Below are 25,166 nucleotides of genomic sequence, written 5' to 3'. Positions count from 1 at the left end.
TGCACAACAAGGCTAGCACTCCAGGCCCTCCCTGCACAGCCACCCTCCCTCACTTAACTACAACCCCCAGAATGCACTGCTGGACCGGCGGGCCCAGATGAGGCGGCCGAGGCGCCCGTCCCACGAGCTCCCTTTGGTCCTTCGCTTTGGTACCTCCCCTGTGCCCACTGCCTGTCTCCAGGTAGGAGACAGCCGCTCGCCTTGGCGCGAGGCCGCGCCTCTGTAGTAGCCGAGTGTCGTTCCCGCCTCGGCTTTCTATCAGGCTTCGTCGCCCGGCGCCCGCGCAGTGACAGCACGGGAAGGGCGTCCGGCTCGGAGGACCCCGGAAGCGCCTGATTCCGGAGGCCGAGGTGAGGCTGCAGTGATGGCTTCGGGGCTGGGCAGCTGATTGCTGAGGTGGGAGTGGGCCCAGCGCCCGGAGTCTCAGTGACCGCAGCTCACGCGCAGCCTGCGCCATGGCCACCTCCGCCGCCTCCTCCGAGCATTTCGAGAAGCTGCACGAGATCTTCCGCGGCCTCCTTGAAGACCTACAAGGCGTGCCGGAGCGGCTGCTGGGAACCGTGGGGACAGGTGAGGCGGGGGCGGGACCAGACGGGGAGAACTCCACAGTGCGGGCTCCCGACCGAGCATCTCGGGCTCCGGGCTTCCCATTCGGGCACGCCCCCTGCTGCTGTCGGGCCCCGGACGCCCAAGGTTTGCAGCCTCTTGTGGTGACTGGGGGCGTGCAGAGGGATAGGCATTAGAATATCGTCTCTTAGCGAGCCTCCCATGTCCTAGCCCCCCAAATTCTTAGTTATCTTCCTCTCCCAGTAGCATAGGGTGTTCTTAAATCTGTGCTCCTGTGTTTCGTTAAGATGACTTTAAAAAAAGAAAATCTTAATTTGGGGTTGGGCATGTAGGTGTTCGGTAGTTTGGTAGGCAATGAAATTTTAAAAATAGTTGTAACCATAGAGATTAGCTTATAGGTGAGACAGTGGCGGGAGGTGAGTAAAACAGCCACATTAATGAGAAACCGGAAGTCTCACACTAAGACTTTTTGACGTAATAGGGAAAAAAATCTTTAAGGAACATATGAAGCGGAGTAATGTGGATCTCATTTTAGAAGCAAGGCGGCGGATAGCTGGATAGAGGATGTGAGAATGGCTATAAGAGACTGTGTTAGGAGCTTCTGTGACAGTTGACTAGGTAAGCATGGGAATCTGGAGAGTGAGCATTAAATCCAACAGGTGGTGCCGAGGCAGAGATTTATGAGATTGGTGGATATGAAGAGGAAGAAAGATTGAAGAGGGTCCGTTGTCTTCTCATGTCATCCGTTGAGTGAATGAACTTAAATGAGAGAGGCGCATACTCTTTTGAGCTGTAGATGAGAAAGTCTACGTGATCAGAGATAACAGTGTATTCTGTACCTAGCATGATAAAATATTTTTCTGCCATTAAAAACATTATGAAGCATTTATTAATTTAGTAAACACAGTAAAAATCAAAAGATTGCCAGTGGTGAACACTTTTCATCTCAGCACTTGGGAGGTAGAAACAGAATCTCATTGAGTGCAGGGCCAGCCTGGTTTACACAGCAACACAGAGTTCCAGACCAGCTAGATTTTATATCTTGAGACTCTATCAAAAAAAAGAAAAAAAAGAAAAAGAAAAAAAGTTCTAGAGCCAGACTTCCTAAGTTACATACACCTTTTATTACTTACGAGACTTTGCATGTTATTTTAACCAAACTAGTTTCCACTATAAAGTAAAACATAGCATCTAACTTTATGGGGTTTTTGTGGGCAGTAAATGAGATATGTGAAGCTCTGAAAAATACCACCTGGCAATAGTAAGAGCTACCAGCTATTATTAATATGTGTTTGCTACTTTATTTAGAAATATTAGCTCTCTCTACAGTTATTCTTAGTATGCTCTTTTTGTTTTGTTTTGGGGATTTGTGTTTGTTTTTCAAGACAGGGTTTCTCTGTGTAGCCCTGGCTGTCCTGGAACTCACTCTGTAGACCAGGCTGGACTCAAACCCAGAGATCCGCCTGCCTCTGCCTCCCAAGTGCTGGGATTAAAGGTGTGCGCCACCACTGCCCAGCCTCAGAACACTTATTTTCTGATGTACTCATCACTTTGCATATTTATGATACAGTATATTGTCTTTGTGTTACTAGAAAAGTAGTTTGGAATTATAGTCTATGAATCAGCCCGTCAACACCATCTGGGAACTTGTTAGCTGCACATGCTCAGGCCCCGTCCCGACTAGCAGAATCAGAAACTTACGTCAAGCAGTCTGTCTTAACTGCACTCAAGAGCGATTTCTAGTGCTGGCTTAAGTTTGAGAGTCAATGAACTGGAAATGAAATAGTATTTTTATTTGCTTGTTTAGCATGTGTCCTAAACTCTCAGGAACAGTACCCAGCACATCATAGGTATCTGATGAATATTTGTTAGATATGTCTGGAGTGGTGGTGCATACCTTTAGTCCTAGCGCTTAGGAGGCAGAGGCAGGGAATCTCCGTGAGTTCAAGACTAGCCTTAGAGTACACAGTGAGACCCTGTCTCAAATAATAAACTACATACTGTATTTGTTAAATTATTGTAAAAATCATTTTTGGTTGTTAAAGGTACTATGAGTTCTTAGAAGAAAATAGCTGGGTATTGGAACAGAATAATTTATTTCTCTTTCTTTTTTTCACATTTCATTACTCTTCAAATTGATTTATACACTGGTTAAAATAACCAAAGCAAAAGAGATACTTACTTCTCCAAAGTGTAGTCTGTATTCTTGTGGCCTTTGAAGGGTAGCTGGCACCGTGTGTCCTAATTTAGGAGGGTTTTGTGGCGGTAACAGTCTTACCGTGTATGGTAATCATTAGCCTATTTATAGCACTCATCACCTACAGCTGTAATTTCTTATCTTGGCTTTTCATTGTCTGAAGAGGTTTCTCTAAAGCCTCAGAAGTGATGGAATTTTGTCATCTGATTAATATATTAGGTGCTTATAGTTATTATTTCAAGTTTTGGTTTTCTGATACCTGTAGACATTTGTCCTTGTGATAAAATTATTGACAGTTTTCACTTTAATTTGCTTGAAGTCCAGTATCAATACCTGAGACCTCACTTTTGTTTGTTGTGTGGATGTGTGTGGACCTCAGAGGACAGCTTATGCTTTCTTGTTCTACTGCATGGCTCCTAGGGCTTAAGCAGGTTATCAGATTGCAGCAAACACTTTTACCTGGAAAGTCATCTATCCAGCCCTGAGATCCTATATTTTCAGAGCTAGGATGGAAACATGACGTGTCCTGCAGAGCAGACTGGTAAACACTAAATCACTCACAGGATACAGAATTTCAATTACTTCTCACCCTGTATACTCTGGTGCATTTTGTTTTGCTCTAGGCCTATGGATTTACTTTGAGAATCAATGGTAGTTCCTAATATTTGGAAGTTCACTGTGCCTGACACTTGCTAAGTGCCCTCTGGAGTCAGCATTACTACATTGCACTTACAAAGGAAGCAGGTTGAGAGAGCTGATGTTTTTGTTGTCTTTCATCAGATGATATAAGTACACTTCGAATCTATAGATAGAAGCTGTAGGTCATAGAAATGCCACAATAGGGCGCTAAAAGCAAAGGAATCTCATGTTTAAAGCTCTTGGTGAAACTGGAGTTTTCTCCCTGTCTAATGATTCCATAAGAAGAGGGTGCCAACATTAATGGTACATTAAGTTGAGCTCCTATTGCCTCAGGGAAGGCACTTGTCCAGGTTCGTTTCTTTTTTTGTTTTTTGTTTTTGTTTTTTGTTTTTGTTTTTTGTTTTTACGATTTATTCATTTATTTTATATATAGGAGCACACTATAGCTGTCTTAAGGCACACCAGAAGAGGGCATCAGATGCCATTACAGATGGTTTTGAGCCTATGTATCCCAGCTCAATTGTTGGTATGTGAGACTGAAGCATAAAAACAACCAGCTAGTGACCCCTCAGTTTAGTAGAGACAAGCTCTTTAAATTTCTGAGTATTCGCTTTTCTAACATCTATTTTCCTAGATGTTTTTCTGCCCTTAAGGGCTTTGGTGGAAGTCCAGGGGTAGCACCAGCTAGTCTAAATCATGGTGGGGTGTTAAGTTCTTCGAGCTTCACAAGATCGATTCCTGACTACATAGAAATGCCACAATAGGGCGCTAAAAGCAAGGGAATCTCATGTTTAAAGCTCTTGGTGAAACTGAAGTTTTCTCCCTGTCTAATGATTCCATAATGATTCCTCACTACCTTGCTATGAATATCACTGATCCCTAGGTAGTGTGGCTTGACATAGCACTTTTGAGAATCACATCGAAGCATTGAAGACACTGGATTTGAAAATGTCCCTGATGATAGTAGCCTTTATGATGTTCGGAACGTCTTAATGGCTTTGTCTTTGGGCATGAACCACGTGCAGTTCATACAATGTGTTGTCTGCACATGGCCCTTTTTGGTATAACTGCTTTTTTTTTTTTTTTTTTTTTGGTTGTGTTGGAGCCAAGACTGGAAAGAGCCCTTTCTAGGTTCTTCAGCAGAAGGAATGGTTTCTTAGGCTTTTTCTTAGTTTTAAATCTAGGACTGCATAAAGGAGCTCAAAGGTGAAGTTCCATTTTGAAAGGTAATAAATAACTGTGAGACAGGAAAGTTGGTGAAAGCAGTTCCTGTCATCAAACTGCTACCTCTCCCCACCACTTTCACTGGCACGCTTTTCTTGAATTGTTCTAGAAGTTCCTTCTTTGAGTGTAGATTTTCAGATCAATTAATAAAGGAAGATAAAAAAAATGACACTGTTGTAGAAAAATGTGAGCTAGGAAAAGGGATGCCTCCTAGCTTAGGTCAGGAAGAGGGTGTACTTGAGCTTGGAGATGTGCTCTGTTGTAGGAGTGGTGACACTCAGCTCTTAGAGAAGCAGGTATTCTTGTCTGCAAGTGTTCTTTTCCCATTCTTGGTGACTAAGAAGCATAGCCCCTCAGCAAGGGTGACAGATGCTTTGCTGTCCCTCTCAGTTACATCACAGATAGCAGATGTGTGTACCATTTGCTAAACTTTTCCTTTTTTTTAATTAATGGGTCCTCAGGTCTTGTTTGTTTTGTGTTGTGTTGTAAGTGGTATGAAGAGTAGTTTGCTAGCAGTGCCTTGTGTGTCGAGGAGTATGTGTGGGTGGACATAGTGACTTGGAAGGTGGTGGCAAGATCAGGCTCAGCAGCATCCTTGGCTACCATGTAAGTGGTAAGTGGTGAGCTACATGAGACCCTGCCTCAAAAGAGAAAAAAATGAATTAAAAGACTATTGTAACCAGTGGTAACTTTGTAATAAGTAAGTTATATGTAGAGTTCCACGTGTAGGTCATTCAGTGAATCTTTTTGTTTGTTTTTGAGACAGGGTTTCACTATGTAGCTCTGGCTATCCTAGAACTCACTAGACCAGGCTGACCTCAAACTCAAGGATCTGCCCACCTCTGCATAGGATTAAAGATACGGGTCCCCACACCCAGGGAATGCATGCATTTTTTTAAAAATTCCATTTTTTCACAAATGAAGCTGATTGCTGCTTGTCAGATATGAAGGAATGAACTGTTTCCTTGTGTAATATCCAAAGAAATGAAAATTACCCATGCTTTCATGTCAAGGAAGGTTTAGCACTGGTGTCTGAACCTAATCCCCTGACCAACCAGGGCTCTTACCTCTACAAAGGTTTAACAGGTGACAGCATTCCACATTCTTTAGTCATTTTTACTATGTCAGGTGTCATTTTTACTCTTAAATATTCTTCCTTTATCAGCGTATTCTTGTAAAATATATGTGTCTAATACAGTTAGCTTTAAAGGAAATTATATTTTAAGTAGAAAATCTTCATATAAATGATCAAAAGAAATATAGTTAAGATAAAATAATATTTATTTAGGTATTATTGTTTTGAAACTAAAGCTTTTTCTCTTACTTTACTGTTAAAAGAAAAGATCAATAATTTCTATTAAAGACAAAACCAGCCAGGAATAGTTGTACTCACTATAATTCTAGCATTTGGGAGAATAAGGCAGGAGGATTGCAAATTTGAAGGCAGCCTGACCAACATAGTAAGAGCCCACTTAACAAACAAACAAGTAAGTGCAGCAGTTTAGATGACATGGGAAGGACTGAAAGAAAAATGACAGTCTCACGGACAAGTCATTATTTCATAGGGGACACCATAGGGGAGAGAGATGTATCACACCAGTGAGCAGACAAGGTGAATGTTGAGGTTTTTTTGTACAACAGTGGTGGTTACGGACTCACTGTGGAAACCAGTGTTGCTAGACATTCATATTGATGAGAGTGTCTGCCCTCCATGAGGCTGGGGAGGAGAAAAGGTTAAGAATGACTGTTAGTGTATACCTGTAGTAGGGATGTCGTTGGCTTTAGAACTAAATAATTGTTATTCTGGACTTTGTCCTCAGCAGTAGTATTTCCCTGGGTACTAAATGCCAACACAGTAGGTACCCTTCAGGCACAGTGAAAGCAAGTCTCCAAATAAGGCTAGGCCTCTAGGGGTAGTTAAGTGTTACTACCCCAACCCAGGAAGAATGGGAAGGTTATTCTAAGCAGAGGGAATGCCTCTACAAATGTATAGAAGGAATAATAAGTGTTTGAAATGCACCTGTCTTTTCTAGAAGAGAAGAAGAAGCTGGTCAGAGATTTTGATGAAAAGCAACAGGAAGCAAATGAAACGGTGAGGACAGGGAGCAAGCACTTGTTTCTTGTACTTGATTTTGATCTTTTCTAGAAATACTATGACTTCATAACAGGTAACCTTTCCCTGTCTTCTGATCTTGATTTTGACTGTTTCTAACTTTTAGGTTCTCTTTTGTTATTGTAATAAAATATTCTGAGAAAAACAACTTAGGGAAGAAGGAGTTTGTTCTGGCTCACAGTTCATGTGGAAGAGAAGTCAAAGCAGTAGGAACTTGAAGCAGTTGATCACATCACAGAGTGATGGTGAATGCATGCTACTGCTTAGCTCCTTTTCTCTGCTCTGTCGAGGATCCTGGGTAGGGAATGGTGCCATCCACAGTGGGGAGTCCTTTGCATTTTTGAGTAGTACAATCAAGATAATCCCCCAGAGATTAACCTAGGCTAACAGGTCTGTCCAGATGTTTGTCTTCTAGGTGATTCTAGATCCTATCAAGTTAACACCACTAACCATTGTACTTAACTAAATGAGGTTTATTGGTGGGGATAGGTGTTGAGCAGGCTTAACAAACACAATTAGGTAAAGTTTGAAGAATTTCTGAAGTACAAGCCTTTGGTGACACATTCCTAGTATGAGTAGTAGGGGCATTCCCATACCTTTCCTGAAGCTGCCCACTGAGATCAATTACTGACTTTATTAAACTTACTAACACAGAAGATATATCATTCACAGGGCATGCATATGTACGTGCACACTTATTTGCATTGTTAGGTATAGAACTTAGGTCTTCATGCATGCTTGGTATTGGTAGGTAGGCATGTTACCACTAGTGCATTCATCAGATACTTACGTTTGTTGTGAAAGTACATGTGTATATGTGGCTGCACATGCATGTGATCTCCTTCTTCAAGTTCCAGCCACCTTGCCATTTCTTTTTCTTTAGTCTTTTTAAAACAGCTTTTCTCACTGCCCTGAAACTTACCAGCCAGCACTGGGACTATAAGTACAGGCTACCATCCTCAGTGTTATTTACATGGTTCTGGACATTGAATTTAGGTCCTCATATTTGCAAGGCAAGCACCTTACTGTCTTTCCAGCCTATCACATGCTTTCTTGAGTGAATGAATGTCTGCTAGAAACGATTTCAGGCACTTAAAGTGGATGTGGCATTTGTGGCCCCTGCCACAAAAATATGCTTGTTATTTTGGATACTTATGCCCAGGTTAGGGGAAAAACCAGGCTCTCTGCTTATCCTTCTGCCTTCCTAGTTGGCAGAGATGGAGGAAGAACTACGATATGCACCCCTGACTTTCCGTAACCCCATGATGTCTAAGCTGCGAAACTACCGGAAGGACCTTGCTAAACTCCACCGTGAGGTGAGAAGTACACCTTTGACAGCCACACCTGGAGGCCGAGGAGAACTGAAGTATGGCTCATATGCCTTAGAAAATGAACATTTGGTAAGTGTTAGCTACTCCTCCCTTAAGGGCTTGTGGTATGAGAACTAGAGGGTTTATGTTATCAATGTATATAGAGGTCTCAGGTTTTTGTTTTCTTACCCTTGGCCTCTTTCCTGCATTTAGTTGCCATTCTCCACTCTGATTGCTGTTCTTTTTAACTCCAATCTGTCTAAACTATATGCCTAGATTTCTTTGTTAGCTTAGATAGATAGGTAGGAAGGTAGATAGGTAGGTAGGTAGATAGATAGATAGATAGATAGATAGATAGATAGAACAGTACTTAGTCTCTACCAAACCTCGAAACTGTTCCAAGCTAGACTCTGTATTTTGACCTGTTGATATAATTCCTTTTCTTCTTGAACTTTTCTTTTTTCATGTAAGTTTTAGAATCATTTTCTTGCGTATACTCCCAACATTCAGATAGATTTTAAGTTTTTGTTTTGTTTTTGAGATAGAGTCTGATATTCTCAAGTAATTATCTCATCACAACTTCCCAAGCAGCTGCTGGTCAGTTAGGTTTTTAATTCATCACAGTATTTTTACAAGGTTAATCCAAGCTTTCTGTTAGCTTAGTAGCAAGATGGCCCCCAAACTGGCAGAGAAAGAGAGAGTACTTCTCAGTAGGGCCATTCTGACCACCAGCTCAGCCCAAGAGACTAATCCCCCCCCACCCCCCCACCCCCCCACCCCCACACACAGGATTTCTCTATGTAACCCTGACTATCCTGGGACTCAGATCTGCTTGCCTCTGCCTCCTGACTGCTCGGCTTAAGAATATAATTATTGATGACATTTTATGCCGTTTGCCTCCTGCTCTGTAGTAAGTTCTGTGAGCTGAGCCCTTCTTGATTATGGGTACCACTCCCATCTCTGTCCATCACTACTGATTCTGCCCTGACTGGGTTGCTTTTGTTGCCATGCTGTGTTTGGGATTAGAGAGAAAATTTCAGAGAAGACTAAGAATTCTTGGGATTTAGGGAACCTTGCTTGAGGTCCAGATTTTCCCTTCCCTGTGAACAAAATCACCAACGTGGTAACTTGAGAGTGCTGTTTGGCATGAGATGATGTACTTTTTGGTGGTATTGGTGGAGTTCACCAACAGATAGAGTCATGGAAGTTTTTTCAAGAATGTATCTCACTTTAAATGACTTCTGTGCTGAGAAAGAATACATTATTTGTGGTCTCTAAGTCCTCAGTACCAGTCAAGTGGGAATCTGGAGTGAATTAATTATTTTCTAGAGTTTTGGAAGTTGGTTGTTTACTTGTGGCGCTATTAAAGTTAAAGGCTAGCCAGGCATGATGGCACACATTTACAGTTCCAGCACTTGGACGTTGAGCCAGGAGGGTCATGTTGAGCATGAAGCCAGCTTCAGTTACAATGAGACTGTCTCAAAAAACAAAAATGAATAAACATTTAAACAAAGAGGTTTAAAGTTACAAGCTAATTGCATTATCAGGTTATTTGCACACACTACCACCTTCTCACTCAAGTCTGGATGCTGACTGAAGTTGCTAGTAACCAGTTTATAACCAGTAACAAGTAACCAGTAACAAGTTTATAATGGCGTTTAACTGGTCCACAAGGAAAATGCTCCAATTTTTTTCATTCTTTTTTCAGAAGTGTAACAGGAAGTAGGATGTACCTGCTTCAGTCTGTGACCTTGAACAGGATCTTATGATTCGTTTGAATCTTTGATTCAGTTTTAAAAACAGAGCTGACCAGCTCTTCATGCCCATTGCAGCTGAATACTCAGTCACCTTTGCATTGGAAATATTTTTTTTAAAGTATTACATCTATTCAGGTATGGTGATACCTTGTGAGTTGAAGCCAGGCTGGTCTACATAGTAAGTTCCAGGTTAGCCAGGACTACACAATAAGACCCTGTCTCGAAAAAAATTCCAATTCTGAGGGATCTGATACCCTCTTCTAAGCATCCATGGGCACCCTGGTGCACATGTACACATGCATGAATAAATCTTTAAGAATGCTTTTATTTGCTGAACATCTATTGATGTTCATTTCTTGTCATGATTCTCTTGAACAATAAATATTAACATAATATTACCTTTTCTCAGGTATAAGTAATTTAAAGATGATTTAATTTATTGGGAGGATGTATATATGTTATATGTAGGTACACTATTGTATACATAGGACTTCAGCAGAAGTGCCCTAGAATCAGTTCCCTGCAGGAAGAAAGGAAAAACTGTAATGAGAGTCACAAGGAATGTATTGACAATAAACTTATAATGGAAGTAGCCTAACACTTTCCTTCCTTACTCCTATCAGAATCGGCTACAGTCTCAAAGAGCATTACTTCTACAAGGCACGGAAAGCCTGAACCGGGCCACCCAAAGCATTGAGCGTTCTCATCGGATTGCCACAGAAACTGACCAGATTGGTACAGAAATCATAGAAGAGCTAGGGGAGCAACGAGACCAGTTGGAACGTACCAAGAGTAGAGTAAGTCTGGGCAATGTGTAAAATAGGAGGGTCCTCCATACCCAGATCCTATACTAAAGTCAGACACTACAGCAGTTCTGAATTCTGGGAATAACTCTTTGCTTCTCTCCCTGGGAATAACAACCCCCTCCCCTTTTCACAATTTTTAAATTTCCTTGGCTTAAAGATTCCTCATTAGGATTAATTTTACAGAGCTAAAGGAGATGGGTTTGTCAATAAAAGTCAATACAGATGTCCATGCATTTGTAACCCCAGAGTTTGGGGATGAGGATTAGAAACAGTTGGATCTTTGGAGCTTGTTGGCCAGCCAGTGAACTGAGAGATCTTTCTTAATAAGGTGGTGTAGCCAGTCCTTTGCTAGTTTGTGGGTCCTTCTTCTACCCTTTGCTACCCTTTCAACCCCCAAACACTAGATAGAAGAGAAAAAGGGGAAGAGAGGAAAGGTGGTGATGTCACTGTTAGGCTACTTCCTGCTGAGTAGGGGTGTAGAGCTTCTTGTGTCAAGTTTGATCTTCATCAAGATATCTGATTTCTTCTTCTCATCTCTTTGTGTATAACTACTTGAGAAACCATGATCAACAGCCAACCAACAAAAAACAACCCATTAAATTCATTTGATTTCTTTGCATCTTAACAAAGACCTTTTTAATACCCATGTTCAAATTCTATAGAATTTTTTTGAAAGAAGGAAATGATCTAGTATTTTCTCTTTCAGCTGGTAAACACAAATGAAAACTTGAGCAAAAGCCGAAAGATTCTTCGCTCAATGTCCAGGAAGTAAGTTTCAAAAAAACCCACAAATTCTTGACATCTAATGTATTTCAACTAAGAAAACTTAAACCAGTATCTTAACAAATGCCCTGGTAAATTACTTTAGTGCTACTCAAGCACTCTGCTCGGCACTCAGCAACCAAAGGAGAATGTAGTTTGTATAGTTAACTATCTCAGGATAAGGTCCTTTGTTAAATTCATAGGTTGTTCCACCATAAAGTAGAGGAAAACCTGTCTGCTGAACAATGTCAGTCCCAGTTTCTGTCTCTTAGAGGAGACCTAAGGAACTAGTAGAGCTTTTCTACTCCCTGGGACATGTTTGTATCACCTGATGTGTGAGCATGGAGAGTGCTTAGTTCTTGCCTTTCATGGCAGTCCCTTTTTGGGAGTCCTGTCTTGTTAGCAAGAAATACTTTAAAAAACAAACCAAGCTAGCAGCAGGTAAAATGGTTGTGGCACGAGCCTGACCTGATGGGAGAGAGCCATCCCCAAAGTTGTTCTCTGATTGCCACAAGTGAACTGTGTAGTATATACATACCTGTGTTCACGAACTTAAAAAACTAAACAAAAAACCAACCGTGAGCTGAGTCCTGACAGCAGTAAACGCACGGCCAAAGGGAGGCAGTGACATTGGGGCTAAACTGGGGACCTAGAGTGAAATGTGAGTGGACAAGAGCTTCAGTAGTCTGTTTGTAGGAGGAGCAGTGGGATTCCCCAAGCACTAGTAAATTCTTCCTTAAGTAAAGAGAAACAGATGATAATCTGAAGTAAATTTTTGGATAGTGACTGTTCAGGTAGTGGAGCAGAGGGAAAAATAGGGGAGAGTAAGAAGGGAGAACTTTACAAGACACTGAAAAGCAGTTCTCAAGACCACTAGTTACTCATCTAAAAGCAGGACCCACCTGTGAGCTGAATTAGCTTTGGTACTAAAGAGTCTACCCCAAACCTTGTTTCCAGCGTGTACCCGTAGTGTATGCACGGCTAACAGGACCATATTTAAAACAGCAGGACAACAAGTGGAGGGGTTTTTTAGAGTCAAGAAGTCATATTTACGTTTTAGTATTATATTCCTGCTTCCTGAATTTCTGTGACGTAGTCAGTGTTGTCCCTCACAGCTAAGAGTGTCATGATTTGTCACCGTCCTAAGGACTTAGTGCTTACTGCTACTTGGCTGTGTAGACAAACTCAAACTCCATCTGCCTCACTGTATCTCCCATTAGAAACAGCTAGAAACAAGGTTGCCCAGACTCATATCTGCTTACTCTGCTTGTCTTTATAGAGTGATAACCAACAAGCTGCTGCTCTCCGTCATCATCTTGCTGGAGCTAGCCATCCTGGTTGGTCTGGTGTATTACAAATTCTTCCGACACCACTGAACTTCTGTAGGGAAGGCATTGTGGACCAGAATCTTGACTCTGAATGAATGGTATTAGGGATGTTATATGTTGCTGCTGTGGGCAGTTGAAGAATGTATTGTCTTGTCAGACTATGGGAGGGAGGGCAGTGGAAAACCACATACATGTGAAGGAACAGCAAGAAGACCAGTATGATATACTAAGGTAATAAATTCTGTTTATGACTCCTCCAAACTTACATGTATAACATTAAGAGCTTGTAAACTTCAGAAACAAACAACAAAAACCACATTTACAGTAGTAGTATTGGTGACCAAAATAGAGAAGGGAATTTTACAGTGTGAGAGTGCACAGATGTTCTCATTAAGGCAATATTGATCCAGACAGCCATTTAATATCTGTCCCTTTAAATGCCTTGCAACTCTAGAATGCCATTGTGAAAGGTGCCAGAGTACAGTATTTCCTAAATTCTCACATATTCTTCATTTTCTGATTCATGTGGTGAACTAGGAGTAGGAAGGTGATCATAGACAATGTGTCCTCCTTCTCTTGTCTGGCCAAAACTTGAAGCAATCACGTCCACTGCTAGGCTGGCTGTAGCCTTGGCCTCTTCCTCAGAAGTAGCCAAATGAGGATTGACCTCAACAAGATCCAGAGCTGACAGCAACCCTGGAACAATAAAAGGTAGAAGAGCTTAAAACACGCCCTGGCTGCTACTTACACTGAGGGTTGTCCCACCTCATAAAAACAAGTCATTTTCCAACATAAAATGACCTAGATCAGAAAGCCCTCTGCAGTCTGGGACGATGGCTCTGTAGGTGAAGGTGCCTCAGCTAAGCCTGAGAATATCAGGCTCCACATGATATTAAGAGAGCCAGACCAGCAAGTTGTCCACTGATCTCCACATGTACTCACCACTCCACAAACACAGGGACACAAAAGTAACTTTAACAACAAAAACACCCAGGCAGTGGTCCACACACTTTTAATCCCAGCATTCCGGAAGCAGAGGTGGGTAGATCTCTGAATTCAGGCCCAGCCTGGTCTATGAAATGAGTTCTAGGACAGCCAGGACTACACAGAAATTGTGTCTCAAAAACCCAACCAACCAAACAAAAACAAACAAAACGTGAGGGGCTTACAAAACTCGGCAGTTAAGAGTACTTGCTCTTCTGATCGAGGACCCAGGCTAGTTCCTAGCACCCACATGGTGGCTCACAAGTTTCTATTACTTTTAATCCCAAAAGATCCAACATCCACTTTGGGTTTCCTTGGGCACCAACCATGTGTGCACATCTATATATGTAAAAAAAAACATGTACACAGCCATACAAACATTTAAAGCCCATTGTGTCTCATCCTCTTGACTACACATTTAAGTTAAAATAACTGTTAGCACAGAACAATTATAAAATCTACTCCTGATCCAACTACTTTAATAGGTAAGCATAGTTGTCAGGATTGTAGGCACCTTGTCTGTTTGGAGGTTTTATTGGTCCAGTACTAAGGACTAAAGCAGGGAGCAAGGTCTTTATGCATTTTTTTTTTTTTTTTTTGGTTTTTCGAGACGGTTTCTCTGTGTAGCCCTGGCTGTCCTGGAACTCATTCTATAGACCAGGATGGCCTCGAACTCAGAAATCCACCTGCCTCTGCCTCCCAAGTGCTGGGATTAAAGGCGTTCGCCACCACCGCCCAGCGTCTTTATGCATTCTAAGCACGTACTTTACCACTGAGCTGTGTCCCAGCCCATCAGTCTTTTTCTTTTATCCTTTCATATAAGAGGTGTGTGTGTGTGTGTTATGTGGAGGACAGAAGGCAACCTTGGATGTTGGTCTTCGTTTCTGCTTTGAGGCAAGGTCTCAAACATGCCAGGGTAGCTGGCCCTCAAGTTTCTGGGGAGTCTCCTGTCTCCATCTTAGCACAGGATTACTGGTGTGTGCCATCTCTAGGGATCCAAACTCAGGTCTTCACGTTTGTGCAACAATTGCTTCACCACTTAGCCATCTTCCTAACTTCACCATCAGTATCTATTGAGGCAACACCACATGCCCAGAAGTATAGCTGTTGCTGTAAACTTTTTTTATTTTGAGACAAGGTCCTGCTATATCCCAGACTAGCCTCAAACCGTCAGTCTGCCTGCCTCAGCCTCCTGAATGGCATTTACTCCCAAAGTTGGCCCAAACTTCATGACTGAGTTCTCAGAACAGGTTCCACATATGACATATTTGTCTTTTATCTGACTGACCCAGCACCTCAGCATTTGCTCAAAGAAAAGATCCAGCCGTATGCTGACTGGTTCAATCTGGGTTTCAGTTGCCTAATCTGAGGGTTTGAATTTGTGCCCAAATCCTCAGCATTGTTCCTTTGTTTGGAGTGGGCTAAAGGAAAGAACTTAATTCATAACTGACTTCACTTCTCTCCCTCCTTATCTGGCGTACTTCCCCTGAAATTTTTAACTTAAGACTTACTCTGGGTAATCTACTTCTTAAAGAGTGATCTGAACAATCAATAACACAAGTATTTAAGAACATTTAGGCTGGGGCCGGGCGGTGGTGGCGCACGCCTTTAATCCCAGCACTTGGGAGGCAGAGGCAGGAGGATTTCTGAGTTCGAGGCCAGCCTGGTCTACAGAGTGAGTTCCAGGACAGCCCGGGCTACACAGAGAAACCCTGTCTCGAAAAACCAAAAAAAAACAAAAAACAAAAAAGAACATTTAGGCTGGCTGTAAAGTCATATAAGGTATATTCTAATACCTAATGGTTCATTTATATTATATTATGGTACATGACAAACTCTCCAATGTTTCTTAAAATCTTAGTAATATATAGTTGAGTGTATTGTACAAAATCACAGTAACCAAGAATGTTAACATTTCATTGTCATCATTTCCTGCACAGGAACCTGTATCCCTTAGTAAATTGTGTCTTATTCCCAATGGTTGAACCTAGCATCTCTAGCATATCCTAAGTAGTAATCAAGAGGGTTTGCACCATCAAAAATACATATTGCCTATGTTTCCAGACTGTTGCCATCCTACAGGTTAGTTTAAGCAAATTGCTGTCTTTGTTGACAATATCATGTCAACAAAACAAGGAAGCACAAGACACACCACTGCCACAACTGCTTGTAAAGGTTATTAACTCCTCTTGAATGAAGCAACAGAAACACTGAACTTCTGAGTTTGCTGTTAACTGTCACTGTTTGTGAGTCTAAGAATAAGTCTGTCTTCCTATAGGCAGATCTAATAGGCAGTTCTCACCTAAAGTTACAGCAGATGCTAAGGACCCCATCCCCATCTCTTTTCCAGCTAACTAAGGGTCCTTATATGGCTGGTGAGATGGCTGAGAAGGGCAAAGGCTTCTGCCACTAATCCAATAACCTGAGTTCTATTTTCAGGACCAACATGCAGAAGAGAGGTGACTACTACGAGTTGTCTTCTACACACATACACACATAATAAATACTTTCTAAAGCGTTTCTTGTCTGTTGTGAGGTGTGCACCTTTAATCCCATCACTTTGGAGGCAAAGACAGGCATATCTCTGAGTTAAAGGCTAGCCTGGTCTATCTAAGTGAAACCCTGCCTGAAACCAAAAAAGAATCCTTGTAGGTCTTTGAATCTTGAGGTTGTTTGCTTCTGTCTCATGAAATGATTGTTGAGGTTGTATCATGTGGTAGTTATTCTTAATAATCTGGAATTCACCTTAATCATGACCTTAGTGACCTTCAGCCTTCATCAGCCATTTCTCTAATAGCATCTTTCTTATTAAAGTTACCAACAAGCTCCAGTAGGAGGCTTATATCTGATTAAAAAGGAAAAAAAGATACTAACTTAAACTGTCTTCCAGATGGAGTCTGGGGAGATAGCTCAGTCAGTAGAGGGCAAGCATGAGGACCTGAGCTCAAACCACAGAACCTATGTAAGAAAAGCCAGGCATAATGCCATGAGATTGCAGTTCCAGTGTTAGGGAGGCTGAGCTTAGAGCTCATTGGCTAGCCAACTTGCCCAATCACTGAGTTCCATACAAGTAAGAGATCCAAGAAACAAGATGAATGGCACCTGAGAAATGACAGTTGACGTTGACCAATTAAAAAAAAAATTTTTTTTTCAAGAAATGGTCTGAAAAGCTGGAGATGGGGGTGCACATCTGTACTCTCATCACCTGGGAGATCAGGATACAGAATTCAAAGTCATCCCCTCCTCAGCTACATGAGTTTCAAGTCACTCTTAACTACATGAGATCTTGTCTCCAAAAAAAAAAAAAAAGGATTTGAGACAAGCTTAACTCCAAATAATTTCCAGCTGACCCAACAACCCCTTAAACTTAGAGAAAGTGAGCTGCTACTTGGCTTGTTTCCTTAATTTGCCTTTAGGCAGCTTAGGCACAGGAAGTGCGTATGTGACATTATGTTCCGTATACTAAATCTGTTGTGTGTGATTGACATAATTTTCTGTGTGGTATTAGCGTACTTTAGTATAGTCCCAATCCAAAGATGTCTCTAAATATCTATCTATATTCTCTATTAGCTATATGATTCTGAGCTATAAAAGTTTAGCCAAAAGCAGAGTGACACAGAAAAGATCTCCTGCAGAAAGAGATTTCGGCATGTTTCATATTCATTCACACACACACACACACACACACACACACGTGAACACACATGAAGAACAGGCCACATACCTGTATTATGTATTTCTTCAGAAATATACACTCCTTCTCTGTAAGTTAATCCCCCTACAACAGGGGTTCCTGTGGCTGGAGCCAGTTTAGGGTCAAATGCATCAATATCAAAACTTAGGTGGATTGGCCTCTGTCTCCTGGAAAGGAAAAAAATGAGAGACTATGTTATACTTGTAGTCTTCATTCTGTGGCTACAATTTGATTTGTTCTCATCCTGGGGCTCCGGTGATTCAGTGTATGTCTAGATTTCTATCCCTGGAAGTAACCAAGATTGACCTATTAACTTCTTGCATAGTACTTTAAGATATTGCCATTTTTTCTGCCTGCTTCAGAAAACCTCTAGTGCATTTTTCTGGGTTTCCTAGGGTATTGCTGCCTCTCAGGAATGCTTCACTTCTGTCATACATGAATTAAGTTAGCTTCATTAGGTTAGAGTCGTTGAATGAACATAATCCAGTTTAAAGCCTGCAAATTTATCTTCCAAGTCTAACTTGAGTGCAGGATCCTGTGACTAAAGCGAACATCAACATCCTTGTAGCAAATAACTAACTTCTTGGCAGCTTAGAGAAAGAGTTGATGGCAGTTCTGATATCGACCACCCAGAAGAGAAGCCCCATGGGAAAATGAGCCTAACTAGTGTGTAATTTTATGCTTAATACAGAATTCGGAAGAAGCAGTACAGTAATGAGGTTAGGAAGAACGGACCACTGGAACAGTGATGAAGGCTTCTCAATCAAAAGACACAAAATCAAAAACAAATTTATAAGAAGCAGGACGGGTCACTGACTTGAGCCCTCCCAAATTTAGAAGAATATGCTTTATGATTGATACTGTCCCTCTCTGAAGTATTTGAAAGCATACATGTACATGGTTTACTTTCACTTGAGAAGTGAAATTACTATGCTCAAGGTATGGGCTTAAGTGAGCTGGTCTCCCAGAGTTTGCCCTGCCTCCTTCTGAGACCTAGAAATAGATGCTGGTGTCATTTCTTACTTGCCAATCAGCCGATCAAATGTCTGTTCCATGACCTTCTGGATACCAAGTCGATCAATATCTCTCATGGAAAAATACTGGATGTCATAATTCTTTAAAATAAAACTGGCAAGATAAAAGGGAAGACTCTAGTTTTAAAAGCTTTTAATGTATATTTAGGGACTCTGACCTTTATATTGACCTAAGACAGATAGGCAGGACAGGCTCAAAGCTTAACCGTTCTGCATCAGCTTACTGTTCTGGAGGATCCACATCTCTTAGGCCAATGTACACAATACTTGGGGAAGAGAGGCAAGGTTTGATCCAGGAAAACCCTGGCAGTTGTGGTACCTGTGAAGACAGGAATGAAGCAGTCAGTCAGAAATCCTTATTCTAAGATAATCACATGTGCTCCCAGAGTATACTCCCAGGAGTCTCTGGAAAACCATCCAGTGAAATGATTCAGAAGGGCAGCTGTAAAATAATACATGTTTCCTGAGGATGTAAAAACATCTCTTCTAAGGTGGTGCTGGTTCCCCATTAGCTACCGAAGTAGCAGGAATATGCTGCTTAGCCTTTCCCAAGCCAAAGGCTCATTACAGATTGAGCCTTTGTTCTGGCTTAGCTTTGGCTTCTTGCTGAGCAGAGAGTCTCATCTGCCTAACAAAGACTTCCTTGGCTTTTGAGGAGCTCAGAATTTTACCTAATTCTGCACAGTGACTTTTAGCCTCTAAATCAGTGTGTTTTAGAGTGTGACTTCTGACCTAAGTCGTTGGGGTATGGAACAATCCACTACTACAGTTATCACCTACTACTACAAACTTAGTTTCTTAAATGATTATGCACCTCATGGAGAACAAAGACCTAGTTATTTTTGTAGCCCTCGCATCTAGTTAACTGCTAGATCTTAGTAATATAAATAAAGGTGAAAGAGTTAGGTAAATCAAATTCAGCCCATCCTTCATTCAAATCTCAAAGCCCCAGGATAACCATGCAAGCCATTCACCTTCTCATTTGGGCCCCGATTACCTTATCTTGTAGTTCTCTGACGAGAAAGGAAAGTGGCTGTCCATGTATATTTCCAGATACAGTGGTGAGGGGTGTATTAATGTCAGCATGAGCATCAACCCAGATGACACAGAGATCTGGGCGGTGCCGGGCGTGGCCGATAATGGTACCTATTGCCAGACTGCAAAGAACAAATATAATAATCTTCAAGGCCCTCTACTTGGCAAACAGCTCACTAACAGATAACCTCAGCCAACATTGCTTTATACTCTGTCCCCAGGGCAAAGTCAGGGTCTAGCCTGAGGCTGGTTTACAGTGAGACAAAAGTCCCTTAGTTGTACTTCCCAAAGAAAGTGAATTAGACCGGAGAAAGGTAAAGCTTTAAAGAGTCAGTGCTCCAGTCCCAGGGGACCCAACTCCTCTTCTGGCCTCCGAGGACACCATACTCATGGTGTACAGACATACATGCAGGCAGAACACACATGCACATAAAATAAAATTCCAAGTTGGGGAGGAAAAGCAGTGCTGGTGACTGGCTGTCCCTGCAGGGTGACACGGGTCACAGCTGCTCATGTTAATTTGTCAATTATCACTAGCCCAGAAAAGGAGCTCAAATATTAACCTTTGTCCTGTGAATGAAATTTAGTTGAGCAATGGGGTCTTGTCTGTAACGACTTGCAGAAAGGAAGCCTCATCTTTTTAATTCTAACTTCCAAGGAATCTGGTACACTAGAAGGTTTTTGCCGTTTGGTGGCAATGGCATCTCGCATGTTGCCTAGGCTGGTGTCTACAGAACTCACGCAGTCCTCCCACCTTTGCTTCCCAGGTAGCTTCGGCTGCAGGTGTGCACCACTACATCCAACCTATATTAACTTTCTAAAGAGAAAAATTAGGAAGTAGATTTGCAGGTGTAGCTGCGTGGCCCTGCATTTGCCTTAGTATGTGTGAGGCCCTGAGTTTAATTCCCAGTACAACACACACAATCAGAAAGCTATAAAAGTTCATATGTAACACTGCTGAAAAACCGAAAAGGGGACTGTTAGACATTAAAGTTACAAAGCAACCCCTACTGTGCTCCTATACACCACTGAATAAACGGCCATTCAAGTTAGCCAGGCGTTTCTTCCCTCTGCTATAACAGCCTCAGTCTTAGTTTTGAACTGAGAAATAGTTAAGTAACCTGGTTGCAGTATATATAGCTATAGACAAAAAGAAAAACTAAAGGCTGTGGCTGTCACACTGATGAGATCTCCAGTGAGACAAGACCAGGAGGAAAAACAAAACAAAACAAAACAACAATAAAAACCAAGAAAAAGCATTCAGAGATGGGATGGAGCTAGGAGGCAAGAGAACTGCCCTTTCCTCTGGTTGAGTCCATTGAGTGGCCAGTCATCTCTAGAGAACCTGAGTCTGACCTGAGTTCTTTTCCGACCTGAATTTCAATTCCTAATGAAGAATCTACTTGCTTCTGAAGCTGGAGCAAGGTTTAAACTTCTGATAGTTATCTAGAAAGTTCTCTGAGCACCTCAGGGAAAATTGCTAGGCTGAGTCAAAAAGAAAAACAAAGTGGATTTGAATGCCAGCTCTGCTACTTCCTGGGGCTAGGCCTTGAACAAGCTATTTAACCTCTGTCCCTCAGAGCTTCTAGCAATAAATGAGATAAAGCTGTATCTCCCTCAGGACATCATTAGGATTGACTAACTGAAAGTATCAGTAAGTGTTCACTACTACTACTGCAATACCTCTTTCCACTTCACTGCTTAGCTCACACCAGACTCCCTGGTGGAATCTGGCTACACTATCCCAGACCTCTCCCTCTGAAATTCTATAGTATTCAGTATTTTTTTCAGTCTTTCATTTTACATGTATTTGTTTTAGTCCTCATAGGTCTCAGTTGAGCATTCTCTCATACTTTGAGAAACTAATTCACTAGGACTGACCATGTCCATATTAGAGAAAAAAATGTGTTCATATGTCAAGGAAGGATTGCTAACAAATCAACTAGTGGAAATGCTAATAAAAGCATTTGAATTCAGTTTATGGATCCTATCAGTTCTCCAACACAGCCATATGAACCTTGCTTAGTCTACCCCTGCACTTGCTCCCTCCCTGTGCTTGCTGGGTTGAGTGTGCATAGTCTCTTCTGTGGTGTGGTTTTTCTCCAAGTAAGAACACTGAAAGAAGCTAATCACTAAGCCCAGCTTACCTGTGGTCTCCTCCCACGGTGACACAGCTGTAGCCACCTGACACAGCTCTACTAACCACCTCAGCCAGTTCCTGGTTGGCAAGGCCCACTGAGCGAGGATACACGACCAGATTATTGTAGGGGTCATCTTTGGGGACATTAGTAAAACTCAAGTCTCCAAAGTCTTTTAGGTGGCATCCTGCAACAGATGAAGAACAACAGAATGAACCGTTTGTGCCATTCCAACGTCTGCTGCCCTGGGCTACAAGTAAATTACTCAGGACAAAGTGGTGACATGTCATACTCAATTTGTCCAACAGTTCCACATGTCACCTGCTAGTAAGGTAAGCCCTTTTATGAACACCATTTTCCAGAAGCTTCACTAGCCTAAGAATCACCAAATAGGTAGCAAGCAAATAGACTTCACATCTCAAAATTATAAAGTGGAATTAAAATAAAAAACTCATTAGGATATAAAAAAAATTAAGTGGTTTTCAGGACTAATTGTTTATTTTCAGGACAAAAGTACTTGTGTAGAAATTCTCATGGCCCTGGTTTGATTCTCAGCAATGCAACAAAACAAATTCTCAAATATATTTTTTCTGGAATAAAAGGTCATGAGCTAAGGCTGGAGAGATGTCTCAGAGGTTGAGAGCACTTTCTGCTTTTTCAAAGGACCAGAGTCATGTACCCAGCACTCACATCAGCTGTCTGTAACGACAGCTCCAGGAGATCTAGTGCCCTCTCCTGTCTTCTTCAGGCATCACAGCACATACAGCATATACATACATACATACATACATACATACATACACATACACACATACATACATACATACATACATACATACAAATAATATGTCTCTTTTAAAAAGTCAGGAGCTGGGAATGTAACTGGTGGAATATTACCTAGCATTTACAAAGTCCTAATCCCAGCACTTGAGATGTAATTGCAGGAGGATCAGAAGTTGTCTGTCACCTTGGTTACATAAACAAGCTCAAGGCCAGACAAGGTTACAAGACTTGTCCCAAAATAATAACAAATCAATCAGAGGACATAAATAGAGAAATTATCTAACATTTATTTGTTACAAGGGCTTAGGCACTGATCTAGGTGCTTATCATACATTTTTATTTCAAACTCAGAATAATGAGGCAACTGAAATAATATTTACTGTATGGATGAAAAAATATCAGAGAAGGAACCTGCCCGCGGTTACACTCATTCTGAGTGCCAAAGTCAAAGCCTATAGCTAAGACATCTGGAAGGCGTTTGATTTTTGTTACTGTTCTTGTTTTGGTTTGTTTGTTGAGACAGGATCTTACTGTGTATCCCTGGCTATCCTGGAACTCTTTATATAAACCAGGTTGGCTTCAAACTCAGAGATCCACCTGTCTCTACCTCTGGAGTGGTGGGAAACCATACACCTTAACATTTGCAAAGGTCAGTTAAAGATCTGGGTTATGACCAGTGTGATTTCATCATGAATTTAAACTGTATAGTTAGGAGCTTTCCTCTTGAACCCAACTCATTCTAAAGCTGAACTTGGAAAGAATATAAAGATGAGAAGTCTTCACTAGAAACATAAAATCATAAGGCCAAAAATAACCTGGGACGTTAAGGCCAACCTTAATCATCAACAAAAATGGACATTGGAAGCAAAACAGAAAACTATCCTTTCTCAAAAAGATACAACTCAGCTAAAAAAAAAAAGATTTATGAACCTTTTGATCAGTGTACTGTTAAGAAATTATAAAAGGCTGCAAAGGAGATCTAGTCAACTAAAGAAAGAAGAAGCTACAACCAAGAAGGAGACAACTGTGACAACATGCTGAAGATACTGAGAATTGTTCTAGTCTATTGTGGTAAACACCATAACTAAAATCAACTTGGAGAAGAAAATATTTGGCATACACATCTCAAGTCACAGTCTAACACTGAGGGAAATCAGAGCAGGAACTCAGTTCTGGAACCTGGAGACAGGCACTAAAGCAGAGCCTATGGAGGAATGCTATCTTCTCAGTGGCTTACTCATGTATAACTCAGGACCACCTGTCTAGAGGTAGCAATACCCACAGTGAACTGAGCCCTTCCACATCAGTCATCATTCAGGAAAATGCCCCACAACTGGGTATGGTGGTACGTGCCTTTATTCCTAGTACTCAGGAGGTAGAGGCAGGTGAGTTCCAAGCCAGCCTGGGTCATCATAGGGAATTCTGGGCAAGCCAGAGCTACATAGAGAGACCCTGTCTCAAAAAAGAAAAAAGAAGAGGAGGAAGAGGAGGAGGAAGAGGGGGAAGAAGAGGAAGAGAAGAAGCAGGAGGAGGAGGGGGGAGGAGGAGGAGGAGGAGGGGGAGGGGGGAGGAGGAGGAGGAGAAGAAGGAGAAGAAGGAGAAGAAGGAGAAGAAGGAGAAGAAGAAGGCCCCCATAGACTTGTATACGAGCCAGTCTAATGGAAACAATTCTTAATTGGTAGTCCTCCTTCCTAGATGACTCTTGCTTGTGTCAAACCAACAGAATAACCAACCAGCCCAAGAACCAACAGAAAAAATTACCAAATAAAACCGCTGTTTTAAAAGGTTTGTGGGTAGGGGCCTCCTGGTGAGATGGCTCAGCAGTTAAGAGCACTTAACTGCTCATACAGAGGACCCATATTGAGTTCCTAGCACCCACATGGGTGACTCAAAACCTCTTTGAACTCCAGTTCGAGATGATCTGACATCTTCCAGCTCTTGCACATACATGGTGTACATACACATTAGAAAAGTTTAGAGAAGGGCTGGGCAAAATGGCAATAGAGTAAAGGCCTTGTCTCCAGCCAGACAACCTAAGTCTGATCTCTGGCTCTGGAATATATATGGCAGGTGGAAAGAACCAACTCCCGAAAGTTGTCTTCTGACTTCTACACATGTACCACACATGTGCTCATATATACAATAAATGTAAAAAGTAAAAACCATTAAGTTTGAATATTCACAGCCAAAAAAATAATAATTTTTTTCCAAGCCTGTGTGGCTGGAGAGGTGGCTAAGAGCACTTGCTGATCTTCCAAAGGAGTTCCCATCCCAGTACCCACACTGGGCCACACACAGTCTTCTCTAACTCTAGCTTTGGGGGGATCTGAATTCTCTTCCAGTTCCCTAGTCACCTGAACATACTTGCTACACTAGAGAAGGTGTAAAATTCCCTAGAGCTGGAGTTACAAAAAGTTGTGAAGCCAATGCATATACTGGGAACTGAACCTCAGTTCTCTGGAATAGTAAAGTGCTCTGAACTGCTGGGCCGTCTCTGCAGATCAGCTCCAATGATTGCTGTTTTAGAATGTTTCTGCCTCTTGTTAACCACAGAACCTTCCTTAACCACATCAAGCGTGAGGTCCTTAATGTGGTATATGAAACTGGAGCATACCTGGAGTTTTAAATACTATAATATCTACTATTAAAGGCACGATGACTATTCTTGATTGTCAACTTGTCTACATCTTGAATTAACAAAACCCTAATGGCTTCATAAACCTGTGAAGGAATTTTTCTTAATTAAATATTTTGATGTGGGAAGATCCATTCAGATCTTCAAGGTGGGAAGATAC

The 25,166-nt window shown here is 41.7% G+C and overlaps 2 protein-coding genes across 3 annotated transcripts in view; one reads left to right on the top strand and one right to left on the bottom strand.

Moving 5' to 3' along the window:
• The first annotated feature begins 324 nt into the window (after positions 1-324).
• Vti1b (vesicle transport through interaction with t-SNAREs 1B) lies at positions 325-13,206 on the top strand. Of its 2 annotated transcripts, XM_028789838.1 has the most exons (6): positions 325-570; positions 6,661-6,719; positions 7,949-8,140; positions 10,431-10,604; positions 11,320-11,381; positions 12,655-13,206. In XM_028789838.1, exons 1-6 carry the CDS (start codon positions 456-458, stop codon positions 12,749-12,751), a joined length of 699 nt encoding a protein of 232 aa, XP_028645671.1. In that variant the 5' UTR covers positions 325-455; the 3' UTR covers positions 12,752-13,206. The 2 variants fall into 2 exon arrangements, with proteins under 2 accessions (XP_028645671.1, XP_028645672.1); XM_028789839.1 differs by lacking the exon at positions 6,661-6,719 and having other exon boundaries at positions 12,655-13,071.
• Positions 12,926-25,166, bottom strand: part of Arg2 (arginase 2) — a 26,193-nt gene continuing 13,952 nt past the window's right edge. The window contains exons 3-8 of the mRNA XM_028789827.1: positions 21,598-21,775; positions 19,413-19,572; positions 18,640-18,734; positions 18,405-18,509; positions 17,412-17,548; positions 12,926-13,399 (exon numbers count right to left, since the gene is read on the bottom strand). Of these exons, the coding sequence (XP_028645660.1) occupies positions 13,194-13,399; positions 17,412-17,548; positions 18,405-18,509; positions 18,640-18,734; positions 19,413-19,572; positions 21,598-21,775 (881 nt within the window). The 3' untranslated portion in view covers positions 12,926-13,193. The remainder of the gene's footprint in view (positions 13,400-17,411; positions 17,549-18,404; positions 18,510-18,639; positions 18,735-19,412; positions 19,573-21,597; positions 21,776-25,166) is intronic.

Source organism: Grammomys surdaster, unplaced genomic scaffold (assembly GCF_004785775.1).
Source record: "Grammomys surdaster isolate TR1022 unplaced genomic scaffold, NIH_TR_1.0 127, whole genome shotgun sequence".
NCBI lineage: Eukaryota > Metazoa > Chordata > Mammalia > Rodentia > Muridae > Grammomys > Grammomys surdaster.
This window is presented reverse-complemented; position numbering and strand designations above follow the sequence as displayed.

Coding starts and splice junctions, on each gene's coding strand:
- Vti1b (XM_028789838.1), top strand. CDS start 456: ATGGCCACCTCCGCCGCCTCCTCCGAGCATTTCGAGAAGCTGCACGAG. Junction 571..6,660: donor GCTGGGAACCGTGGGGACAG/GTGAGGCGGGGG, acceptor TGTCTTTTCTAG/AAGAGAAGAAGAAGCTGGTC. Junction 6,720..7,948: donor AACAGGAAGCAAATGAAACG/GTGAGGACAGGG, acceptor CTGCCTTCCTAG/TTGGCAGAGATGGAGGAAGA.